General features: G+C 49.9%; 2 protein-coding genes across 3 annotated transcripts in view; both read right to left on the minus strand.

Annotated features, from left to right (window-relative positions):
- Positions 1–198: 198 nt before the first annotated feature.
- Positions 199–3,868, minus strand: LOC142990559 (apolipoprotein D-like). The gene is made up of 5 exons (XM_076140381.1): positions 3,609–3,868; positions 1,804–1,919; positions 1,501–1,622; positions 1,311–1,396; positions 199–1,015 (listed from the first exon to the last, which is right to left on the minus strand). Exons 2-5 carry the CDS (start codon positions 1,912–1,914, stop codon positions 786–788), a joined length of 549 nt encoding a protein of 182 aa, XP_075996496.1. The 5' UTR covers positions 1,915–1,919; positions 3,609–3,868; the 3' UTR covers positions 199–785.
- Positions 3,869–4,594: 726 nt separating this feature from the next.
- arhgap21a (Rho GTPase activating protein 21a) overlaps positions 4,595–12,500 on the minus strand; it is a 46,372-nt gene continuing 38,466 nt past the window's right edge. For both annotated transcript variants that reach the window (XM_076140371.1, XM_076140372.1), the window contains 3 exons: positions 12,467–12,500; positions 9,105–9,136; positions 4,595–7,536 (listed from right to left, as the gene is read on the minus strand). The exon at positions 12,467–12,500 is cut by the window's right edge and continues 72 nt beyond it. In XM_076140371.1, the coding sequence (XP_075996486.1) occupies positions 5,884–7,536; positions 9,105–9,136; positions 12,467–12,500 (1,719 nt within the window). In that variant the 3' untranslated portion in view covers positions 4,595–5,883. The remainder of the gene's footprint in view (positions 7,537–9,104; positions 9,137–12,466) is intronic.

Below are 12,500 nucleotides of genomic sequence, written 5' to 3' on the forward strand. Positions count from 1 at the left end.
GTGTAACAGACTTTTATATCTTTAGAATCAATCGTTTGATCAAACCTGTGAAAAGGAAAGAATGAAAGAATGAAAGTGTGGAGCAAGAAAGAAAGAATAAAGAGAATGTCTGAGTCTCTTTGAGTTCTTTGGAGTCTAAAGTCCTTTGGACACTTTGGGCTTTGATTGAGGACTTGAAGCTGTTTTGATGATGATGTCATGTACAGCAAAGTGTTTAGCAGTAAAAATCTCTTCTTTCATCAGATTTGTTCTTGATGCTTTTTCTCTCCACAAACCACAAACTCAGCAAAAAGTCTGAGAATAGATTTGTTGCTCTTCAGACATATTTACAGATGGAGTTCAGATGTTTGACATCCTGAACTCTTTGCTGCAGATTATAAACCATCAAAGTGATGAAGAATAAATGAGATAAGCTCCACTTTTAAATGTAGAGCCAGATGTTTCTCTGCATGTGAGCTCAGTTCACTTTAGGACACATATGGACACAGGTGTTTGTCTTTCTATTCATTCAGACCATTTATTGAATGATTCCACTGTAAATAAACACAAAACAAAACCCTGCTAAGCATTTAGTCTCTAAAACTGTTTCTGCAAATGATGTCATCAATAATCAATAATCAAAGTGAGTGGTTCTGATTTAAAAAGTCTAACTCGTTCAAATGAACCGAATGGACTCATACCAGCTTTGGGGATTTGAACCGGACTCTTAAAGTTCCAGCTGAACCTCCTGAGCCTTCAGTGTCTGCTGGGACATCATCCTGTGTTCATCTTCCCACTAGACTAGACTAATCCTTGCAGCCCGTTTGGTCGGTGTCCCTCATCTTGAACAGGTCGATTCCCTCATTCATCAGCAGCTGTCGGGCGTAATCCACCGTCTCGTCCGGCAGGAATCGGGCGCGGCCCAGGATCCAGGCGTACTCCACGTGGAAGATACGGAGGATGTCGTAGCACGAGTACACAACGGACAGGCTGGAGTAATCTGTACTCAGCACCCAGTATGGACTGTAGGGAGTAACTGGGAAGACACACAGTGATGAGGATAAGGATGAGGATGAGGATGAGGAGCTGCAATACCACACACCTCTGCTTTTATTCAAGTTTATAGTACTATGAGTAAAATGTTCTGAAGTATTCAAGGTAACGCAGCTCGTAGGTAAGAAGGGACAAATGAAACAAGGAGCAAAAGAAGGAAGGACAGAGTGGTATTAGTTCCTCTGCTTGTTCTTCCTCTTTGTCATTATTATGTGTTGACCTTTGACCTTTACCTCCTCACATAACATAGCAACATTGGGTCTAAATCAGAGACTCACAGTAGGAGAAGCTGACGCCCAGTTTGGCAGGTTCCCTGGGGTCATGAACCACCGCTGTCCCCTCCACTGTCCTCACCTTGTCCTTACTGTGACACACACACACACACACACACACACACACACACAGAGTCAGAGATAAGACGTGGACAGAGGCAGTGGCTTTGATGTCGAGGCAGAGGTCCGTACTCACTAGAACTGAGAGTTGACCACCCGGATGGTTCCGTCGGTTCGTACGGCGTAGTTGGCCTCGATGCACTTTCCCTTCTCGAAGGAGGCAGGGAGCTTCTCGATCTCGTACCACCTGCCCAGGTACTGAGAGACAAAGGCTAACGTCCCTCATTCCATTCAACGAAGAGGAATTTGCTCCCATCAACTTCTGTACCAATTTAATTTGAACTTTTTACAATAAAGAAATTGATGGAAACTCTGAGGTTGTGTTTGTGTGTGTGTGTGTGTGTGTGTGTGTGTGTGTGTGTGTGTGTGTGTGTGTTACCTCCTGAAGGCTGAAGCCAGGCTGGATTTTGGGCGTTGGGCATGGACCCCAGCGATACGTCTGGGCCGAGACCACAGGCAGCAGCAGCAGGAGCAGACACACGGCAGACATGTTTCCTTCAGGAGGGATCATGGGAAAGAACGGAGGAAAAGGTCACCTGGCTCCAAACTCACTCTGGGCCTGTACATGGTTGCTAAGGTGGCTAACTCTGCGTGGTTTCTTAGCTGGTTGCTGTGTTGGGCCGGGTAATTTTTAGGGTGGTTGCTATGGTGTTTGGGGCGGTTGCTATGGTTTTGTTGTTGTTGTTTTGTTTAAGTTGTTATTATGGCGATTGTGGGGGTTGTTGTGGTAATCCATGTGGTTGCCATGCAGCTCTTGGTGGTTGCTCTAATGTTCTGGGTGGTTGCTACATCCTAACAACCATAGTTACAGTGTTCATAAGAGGGTAGGTCATGCTACAGTGTTCTGGGTGGGAGTTTGCTAGTATTTGGGATGCTGCTGTGGCTTCCTGGGTGCTTGTGATGGTGTTTAGGGTGGCTGCTATAGTGGGCAAGTAGAGTTGAATCTATTGATAAAAGTAGATTTATAAACAAAAGAGGTTGACAATTATTTTGAAAGTCCACTCTGACAAGAATGTAGAACAAGACCAAGATCTCTGTCACAAAGAGCTAAAGCTGGAGCATGTAGGCGGGCTTACATACGTGTGCTGAGGCTTCTTTCATACTGCTGCTTCAACATACGTCACTCTAAGAACACTGTCAGTCCTTATCCTTATCCGTGTCTTTGTTCTTTACAAGGACACAAAGATTCTGCTCCCATATCTCATCCCAGGCTGCTGATCCCATGAGATCAGCAGCCTGGGTTCTCATATCCCAAGAGGAGCAGACGCTTGGTCATCAGGAGCAGATAGTTGAGTTACATCGACCCTCTTGTGCGCTTTATGTCCTCAGGTATTTAACTCAGTGTGGTTCCATCACATTTCTTTAACTTAAATGATTAAGAATGAGCAGACATACTGACGTAATGCAGCATGTGCACAGAGATAATGTGATAATGTAAACGGAGTAACTTCAACACCAAACACTGAGCAGCAATAAACACAAAGGAAACGAGAAAATAAGAATAAAGTGGCTTCTTCCCTCACGTCTCCCTGTTCTCCTTCTTTCCTTCTTTTTGTCTCTTTATCTTCCTATTTCTGTTTGTTTCATGCGACTTCTCTCCCTCTGTCCTCCCTTCATTCCTTCCCTTCTGCCTGCCTCCTTTCCTTTCCTCTAGCCAATGTGACAAAATCCTCAAAATGTTTCCTGCCAAAGTGTAAATTGAATTTATTTATTTATTCAGACTAATTCAAGTTTGCAGTGTATCCACTTCAATAGGAACGATTGGTTACTTTTTCCATTACATGGCAGATAAATGTCAACGGCTTTGTTTCAGAAAGACTGCAGCAAAGTATGAAACTACACCAGTCAGACCAGAAACACAAACGTCTGCTCTGGTATCTTCAGATGGGCCCCTGACACGTTTTCCTTTTGTCTTCTTACAAAACATCATTCCACTCATTCTTCTGGCTCCAGACCTTCAGGGGAACTTTACTCTTTTCACTTGATGTTCTCAGAATCTCACTCAGATGTTACAAAGTCCTGCATTTGTTAATTTCTATAAAATAAAAAGCTAACATGGGTCTGTGGAGGATTACACACAGTTTCATCATCATCATTATCATCTCCAACATAAAAAGACATTTTTGAAGAAAAGTTTGCTTCCTTCATGATTTCTCCCTTAAATTGCTATAAACACTCACTTACCTCAGGTGGATTAAAGGAGATGATCTCTGGAGGACGAGACGGCTCAAGGAGATGGTGTGTGTGTGTGTGAGAGAGAGAGACTGAACCAGCCTGTGAGTGTGTGTGTGAGAGAGACTGAACCCGCCTGTGAGTGTGTGTGTGTGTGTGAGAGAGACTGAACCCGCCTGTGAGTGTGTGTGTGTGTGAGAGAGACTGAACCTGCCTGTGAGTGTGTGTGTGTGAGAGAGAGACTGAACCCGCCTGTGAGTGTGTGTTTATGTGTGTGTTTGGGTTACGTCCTTCTGACAGTAGCACAAGGCAGCTTGTTAGGTTAATTGTCATCATGAGCACATTCCTGAGTGATACGTGAGTCACATACACATTAGTGATTTCAGTCACCATAGCAACACTGAGGGAGTCACGTGCATTAGCTTGTGACTTCAAGGTTTTCATTATTTATTCTAAATATCCACTCAGCATCATGCGCAATGTCACTGATGACATCACTCTGATGTCACATTTAATATTATTTTCACCTCAAATGGTAAATCAGATGTGTAACCTCGTAATGACTTATATGAACAAAGGCAGCTGAATAATCTGATCTGTCTGTTCACATGTATTGAGTTGGGTTTGGTTGCTTGGTAGGTGCTAGTGGTGTTCTGGGTGGTTGCTATGCTGTTGCTATACTGTTCTGGGTGGTTGCTATGCTGTTGCTATACTGTTCTGGGTGGTTGCTATACTGTTGTAGGTGTTTGCTATGCTGTTCTGTGTGGTTGCTATACTGTTGCTATACTGTTCTAGGGTGGTTGCTATGCTGTCGCTATGCTGTTCTGGGTGGTTGACCAATAATCAGTCAGAACAGAGTGGAGGCTTTAACCTCCTCAGCTCAAAGAGAACAGGTTTACACTGTGAGCTCATCCTGGGGGGAGGACTGTTCTCTTCCCTCCCTCCCTCGGTCAGCGCACACACACACACACACACACACACACACACACACACACAGGTTTAATAAAGAGGATTTATTTCCAGTGTTTCTTGAGGGAGGGGCTTAGCACCCATGTTCTGCTGTACACAGGCGAGATGCTGGCGGCTTAAGAAACATCATCTCATGCACTTCTGACCAAACACTTTTCTCCCACTTTCTCGCAGGTCTCTGAAGTAACCATGCAGGGGAAACTCACCAAAACTACCAGAAAACACAGAAACTATCAAATCAACTCAACGTCCCAAGTTTAACTAGAGACAGGAAGTCCCTGCAACAAACACAAACACGTTGGAATGGCTGTGAGAACATTTCAATTCTAAAAAAACCCATTTGTTGAAACAGTTGAAATAAAAACTGGTAAAAAGAGGCACTTCTTCTTCTTTTGTGATAAAGAAACATTACAAATGTAGTTTTTGGACCAAACTGGACCAAAACTATTGTACCAAGCATAACATAACCTACATTAACATCAGTACTTCATTTGAGTGTTTTTTCCAGTCTTTCCTTGATAAAAACTATGATAACCCTCCAGTCCCTCAAGCTAATATCTGGCTGTTAGGACTGTACTGTGAAAAAGTACCTTCCCCCAGTACACAGCGCAGAAAGCAGCCCTCAGTACAGCGACGTACTTCAAGTACAGGCAAGAACACGGACACGCGCTTCTGAAACGCTGTGTTGTCGCGGGGCATCTAGCGTTAGACAAGACAGGAGAATACATTCTGCATACCGCCAAGAGTGAGAAGAACCCAACGTACCACTTCTCCTGTGGAGGAACCGGATTCTTTATCCAGTTCAGTTCATTAACATTCCTCCATTATTGGGGTTCCATCTTAACTTAAAGCGGCACACTGGCAATTTAACAAAATTCCAGGATTTTCAGGAGACTTCAGCTTGTTTCTCTGTGAGTTGTCTCATTGTGTAGATGTAGAGGAGCTCTAACTCGTGTTCATGGATCCATAAGGGTCCATCAGAGAGCTACAGACCTGAAGAGAAGAACAACATCTACACACTGACACACACACACACAGAGGAACACAGAGTTTTAGACGTAAACTTCCCCAAAATCTGGACATTTTGGTGGTGTGGAGGGAGGAGGTCCACATCGTTCCATGTCTGTTCCAGTATGGCCGCACATCAAACATCTCCTCAGCATGAATCCAGTAACATGTGAGACTATACACAGAATGTACAGTAGATACATAAAGTAGACATATACTTTGTAGAAAAAATATTGTGCAGTAAACTTGGCGTACGTACGATCACGCATCCATTCACACAAACACACCAGACACGCCCACTTCTGCCGTTTCACAGATACTGATAGAACCGCGAGCGCACCACGTGACCTCCGGACAGTTTGTGTGGGTGTGCGTCCGCCCCAGCGTTGCCTTTGTTTTTGCTTTGCGTCCCACTCCCGTTCACGTGCTCCCCTGCCGGAGGTGGCAGAGGCGGGGGGGAGGGAGGCGGCTGACGCTCAGGAGCTGCGTCACGGCTGTCGGGCCCGCCGTCCTCGGGCACGGCCCCCGCCCGGACGCTTATGTCTGTGTTTCCGCTCTGGCAGCGCTCTCTGGTGATCCACTCCCGAATGGAGAAGTCCTGAGAGGAGCACCGGGGCTTGAGGCGGTCCAAGTTGGACAGCTCAGCTTCCTGGTCCACGCCGCCCTGCTCCCTCCAGTCGTTGATGACGGCCAGTTCAGCAAAGTCCCTCTGCCCGCCCATGGTGTGCCTCCTGCGGATGTTCTTCTTCTTGCTGCGTGTGTCCGAGGCGCGGCTCCTCTGGGCGCCCACACTGAACATGTCGTCAGCAGACGAGCGCAACCTGAACCTCAGCCGCTCGGTGATTTTGAGGCGCCACGCCGGTTCGGTGCGCTCCGATTCGCTGCGGGAAGAAGAGCTGAGGCTGCCGGTTGACCGACCCTTCTTCATCACCTCCAGGACGCGAGACAGACGTGAGGAAGACTCTGCCCTGCCCTCGTTACGCTCCCCGCTGCCCGCCGCCCCCTCCACTGATGATTCACTGTCCGTCTTCTGCCTCAGTGACCTCCGCCTGGAGAGGGTGTCGCACTCGATCAGCCTGTGCGAAGGGAACAGGCGGCGTGCTTCCAGTTTTGGCGTGGCGCTCCCCTCTGCCGCTCCGGCCCTGGGTTCCGCCTTATCCCGAGCCCCACTCAGCTCTGGACAGGGCGTGGACTGACTGTTTCCCCCCCCGGGAGCGAAAACCGGAAAGTCGCTCTCGCTGTCCGTCTCCATGGGTCGGCCCTCGCTGATGAGCTCGCTGCGTTCGTCGTCCGCCTCCTCGCCGCCGTGCAGCTCTGGACTGAGCGCGCCAGACTCTGCTCCGGTCAGGAAAGTGATGGAGGAAGTAGTAGAGTAGTCCGAAGTTATGGAGCTCACCTCGGCACCGGCGGACGCCCCTGCGCCCGCCCCCGTCACGGCCGCGTGCAGGTCAGGCGACGCACCTGAGGTCCACTTTCTCGGGCGGGACCTCGGCACCGACGCCCCCGAGCTCATGGTGCCGAGGTCTGAGGTGTTTTCATCCAGCTGGGACGGAGGGTCGGACAGGGAGGCTTTCCCCTGAGGGGCCGTGTGGTAGCTGAGGCCGGGGGAGCGGCGGGCGTCCGGGGAGGGCGAAGGAGTCTTCTCGTCCAGGAGGGAGGAGCTTCTGTGCTCTCGTTTATGCGTCACCTCCACACCTCTCCCGTTCTCCTTCCTCCCCTCTGCCTGAGCTTGTTTGGCGTTGGCGCAGGCACGAGTGGCATCCGGCGCCTCCGTCTGGAGGCCGAGGTGGTTGGACTTGTGGGCGGGGAGTTCCTTCTTGGGGAACACCGCGTCTAAATCATCGTCTGAGCTGCTAGGCTGCGGCTTCTCCTTTGACTTCTTTCTTTTGCGGCTGGCTGCAGCAAAGATGGAGGAGACCAGGAGCTCTCGGCTGCACTGGTCCTTCCCTGAGCCCCAGGAACCCTGCGGAGACAGAGAGGACAAAGGGAGACGGAGAGAGCAGGGAGTGAATATTCCTGTGGGCCAGGAACCCAGAGACACAAACCCAAACTGAAATCTGTACCTGCTCCTGTGAAGCCACACACCAGAGAAGTGGACAGAGAGGGGGACGTTAAGGACAGAGAGAACAGAAACACGTCCATGCCACGCATGCCAGGGAAACACACGCAACTTTACAAAACATGATGAGACCTCTGTCCAAACTCGCTCCCTCTGTCAGTGTGTAGATGTTCTCCTCTTCAGCTCTGCAGGTCTCTGATGGACCCTGATGGATCCATGTGGTTCTTTCTTCTTCTACAGCACAAAGATAGAAGTTCTGCCCTCCACAATAAAAGCTCAGTGTCTCTCTTGGATTCACTCAGTGAGCTGTGTGATGATGTAATGAGGCTAACTCCTCCTCACATCTCTGTTCTTCTTCTACTGTTTGTCTTATTAGGATAGAGATCCATGACAACATACAGAGGGTTAAGAGTCAGAGGTCAGAGGTCACCATATCAGTCTGTGACTAAGTTTCTGTCTTCATGTAGAGGAGCTTTAGAGGAGAACATCTACACACTCACTGACACACACACACACACAGAACGAGTTTGGACACAATTCATTCTGAAAGTTGAACTTTGTAAAATTGCCAGAGTCTCATTTGAATGCAGAAGCGAGAGAAGCAGCAGCAGCGTCGGTGTGTGAGCCCAGCTGGGCCGGGCCTGAAGCTGAAGCAGCCTGATCACAGCGCCGCAGCATTTCTCCTGCTCAGGGTCAAACGTTCTTGACCTTTGAACCCTGGACGTGGAGTTTGTCCGGTCAGTTCTGGTTCACACTGAAAGACAGTTCAACCTGTTTTTGAGGGCCGGTTCTGTTCTCAGTTCATATCTATGGATGTGAACTGACCTGGACTCACTCAGCATGAGCAGAAGCGCTTGTTTTCTAAAAATGGCCTCCATCAACACCCAAAATCCCAAAATCAGGAAGTGACGACGCTCGCTGTTCAACGCCGGAAAACTGGAAACAACAGATTTACATTTTGTCTTCCTCAGCTTTTAGTTTAGCTTTGATCTAAATCGACTTCTTCCATTTGTCGTCGTTCTACTTTCAGTTTTTGCCGCTCAAAATCTGCTGAATTCTCTTGTTGTGTGAACTCTGCTTTGCTTTGTTGGAGATGTTTTTGTCGTCACCTACCTGCTGTCAAACTACACTTCCTGAGGCCTGAGGGTCATACTGTACACACACACACACACACACACTCACACACACACACACAGGGACTCACTCACTCACTTGCACACACACACACACACGTTCACACACACACACGCACTCACTCACTCGCACACACACACACACACACACTCACTCACGCACACACACACGCAAACACACACGCAGGCACACACACCGACTCACACACACACATACACAACACAACACAAACTCACACACACACAGGCACTGACTCACACACACACACACGCACACACACGCACACACACGCACGCACGCACGCATACACACACACACACACACACACCCACACTCACCTTGGATTTAGCCGAGTCACTGGTGGGTGAATCTGTGGGGGAGAGAGAGGAGAGACGTTAGCGGGATGAGAGATCGTCCTGGAGCGTGACGTCGGAGAAAGGGAACCATGTTGATGAAATGGAGCGGGAGGACAGCGAGGAGGTACAGGTGGCACACGGGACAGGTCAAAGGTCAGGGACAGGAGGCCATGCTGCATACGAGGACATCACACTCACATCCACCACTTCATCTTCAGGGACTTGGACACGGACGTTCATGAGCGACAGAGCGATGAGCCATGCAGAGCGACAACAGAGGGGAATTTTGCGCAATTCGGAGATGCGAATTGAAAGATGGAGCGATGGAAACAACAAGGACATCCAATTTGTTGCAGGATGTCGGCTCAGCGGTGGACTTTGGTGTCCAGGGCCTCAGGTTCAGTCAGGACGGACAGATCGACTTGAATTGGAGCCAAAGGCAGAGATTTTGTTTGGGCGTCTGATTGGATGTGAAACGTATCAACACAAACACTCAAGAGAGGAATGTGACACGACACGCCTCCTCCTTTACTCCATGACAGGAGTAGGATTCTCTTATCCCGTCTCGTCTGTGACACGTGCATTCTACATGGACGCATCATGCTCAGGAGCAGAGACAGAGACGGGGACAGAGACAGAGACAGAAAGATCTCTGACACTCTGAAACATTCACACATCTGCTTTGCGCAAAACTGCAATGCAATGGAAACACGAGGAGTGATGATAATCCAGACAGAGAGAGAGAGAGAGAGAGAGAGAGAGAGACAGAGAGAAAGAGAGAAAGAGAGAGATAAAGGCAGAGAGAGAGAGGCAGAGAGAAAGAGAGGCAGAGAGAGAGAGACAGAGAGAAAGAGAGAGAGAAAGGCAGAGAGAGAGAGGCAGAGAGAAAGAGAGAGAGACAGAGTGAGAGAGAGAGGCAGAAAGAGAGCGAGAGAGAGACAGAGTGAGAGAGAGAGAAAGGCAGAAAGAGAGAGAGGCAGAGAGAGAGAGAGGCAGAGAGAGAGAGAGAGGCAGAGAGAGCGAGGCAGAGAGAGAAGGGAAGGGAGAAAGAGACAGAGAGAAAGAGAGAGAGAAAGAGAGAGAGGCAGAGAGAGAGACAGAGAGTGAGACAGAGAAAGAGTGTGAGACAGAGAGAAAGAGAGAGAGAGTGTGAGAGAGAGAGAGACAAAGAGAGAAAGAGAGAGAGAGAGACAGAGAGGCAGAGAGAGAGAGAGAGAGAGAGAGAGAGAGAGAGAGAGAGAGAGAGAGAGAGAGAGAGAGACATCTCAATGCAAATTCAGTCCGTCGTCATTTATGTACATGATGAAATCTGACAGAGCGACGTTCACATGTGCGGTGACGGGAGCTGCTATGACAACAGTGACATGGTGGTGACAACATGAGATGATAGAAGGAAGGAAATGAAACACAGAAGAGAGGTGACAGGGGAGTACCAAGGGGGCTAGCTATATGAAGAGAGAGGGGGAGAGAGAGGGGGGAGAGAGGGGGAGAGTGAGAGAGAGGGGGGGGAGAGAGAGAGAGCGGGGGAGAAAGAGAGGGAGAGAGGGGGGGAGAGAGAGAGGCAGAGGGAGAGAGAGGGGGGGAGAGAGAGAGTGGGGGAGAGAGAGAGAGAGCGGGGGAGAAAGAGAGGGAGAGAGGGGGGGAGAGAGAGAGGCAGAGGGAGAGAGAGGGGGGGAGAGAGAGAGAGAGAGAGAGTGAGAGAGAGGCAGAGGGAGAGAGAGGGGGGAGAGAGAGAGAGAGCGGGGGAGAAAGAGAGGGAGAGACGGGGGAGAGAGAGGTAGAGGGAGAGAGAGAGGGGGGGGGAGAGAGAGAGAGTGGGGGAGAGAGAGAGAGAGAGAGAGGGAGAGCTACAATCAGTCCACTGATCATCTTTGATTTCCCTCTAAAATTTGTCTTTGTGTGAGAGCCCAGCCCCCCTGTCCCCCCTGTCCCCCCCTGTGGACAGATGGTGGCCCAGTGTGCGAGTGCACAGAGACGTAGAGTCCATACCGTGCTATCTGTCCCGTTGGCAGGCTTGCGAGACAGTGAGGAGAGACAGCGGAGAGCCGTTGAGAAGCAGCACCGGCCTGCGTTTGGCAAATTCTGACAGAAAACCCACAACACCGGACGCTGTACAATACCGTGCAGCTGCTCGCTCGCCCGCTCGCTTTCTCTGCGCCTAAAAGACCTGCGGGTTCCTGCAGACTAGGCAGCTACACTGCGGGCAACAATCCTCCTTCTTCCTACAGTCCCAGCTGTCCATCACGGACACTATAGAGTCCATCAGTGACATCATGGCGTGATAGACTCCTCCCACTTGGCCTGTGTCAAGATCAGTATGTGTGAATGCTGGGAAAGCCTTTAGGACACCCGACAGAGCCTCACTAGAGACAGAGGGATCAGAGGTCGCCTTTACTCAGCACGCTTACACGCTTACACGCTAAACACACGCTACTGCGATAAAGGCAAGCCAGCGACCTTTGTCAAATCAAACACACAAACCGTCTCTGTAAACAAAACACAAACACATGGAGCAAAGCTGTCAGATAGAGATCAATGACGACATACAGAGGGTTCAGGGTCAAAGGTCACAGACGAGATATACGACTGCGAAGCCATTTGTGTTGAGTTTGGTCCTGTAAGTCACGTGAGCGCGTTAATCCTCAGTGACCGGGGACCTTCACAGGTGAAAGGACAACTTAACAGAGGCCCCGCCCCCTCGTTAACCACGCGTCTCACCTTGAGGCGTCTACACTCGTCTGTCTGCGTACGGAGCACAGTCGCATGTTTGCCTTAATCGCAGTGACGTGGTGTAAACAGATGGGGGGATTGGGAGGTTCCCTATGAAGGACACTACTGCTGCGGTAGGCAGGATGGAGGACGCGTGGGAGAGAAGGGGTTAAATACTCAGACAGAACCCTCAGCCCCGGAGGAAATAAGAGGCAGGGGGTCGACCAGGGAAGAGAGAAAGAGAGCCGAGCCTCTTTGTGCTCCGAGGACACAGGAGAAAGAAACCAGAGTGGAACGAGGAGAACATCTCATTTAAAGCAAATGAGGAAGCGCCCCAGTTTATTCCATCCCATCTCCTTTCAGGCAACGGAGCTGCGATGCGAATAAACGGCCCGATCAAACCCCAGCGGCCGCCGTCAGCCATGGACGTTTGTATCTCATGGCAACGGCCAAAGAAGCAAGGGAAGCTCGGTCTGGGGAAGAAGCAGCATTGTCATCAACACTTGTTTACGAGATCACACACACGCATGCACGGACGCGCACACACACACACACACACACTCACTCACGACCCTCTTGGAGGTAAAGGAAGTGGACCCACCACAGAGTCGGCTTGCCTACGGGCGGCGTGTTACCTGATACTTCGCCCTGCGACGTGGCCGTGCGGCC

This window comes from Genypterus blacodes, unplaced genomic scaffold (genome assembly GCF_046128005.1).
Source record: "Genypterus blacodes isolate CSIRO-AG114 ecotype Tasmania unplaced genomic scaffold, CSIRO-AGI_Gbla_v1 ptg000589l_1, whole genome shotgun sequence".
Taxonomy (NCBI): domain Eukaryota; kingdom Metazoa; phylum Chordata; class Actinopteri; order Ophidiiformes; family Ophidiidae; genus Genypterus; species Genypterus blacodes.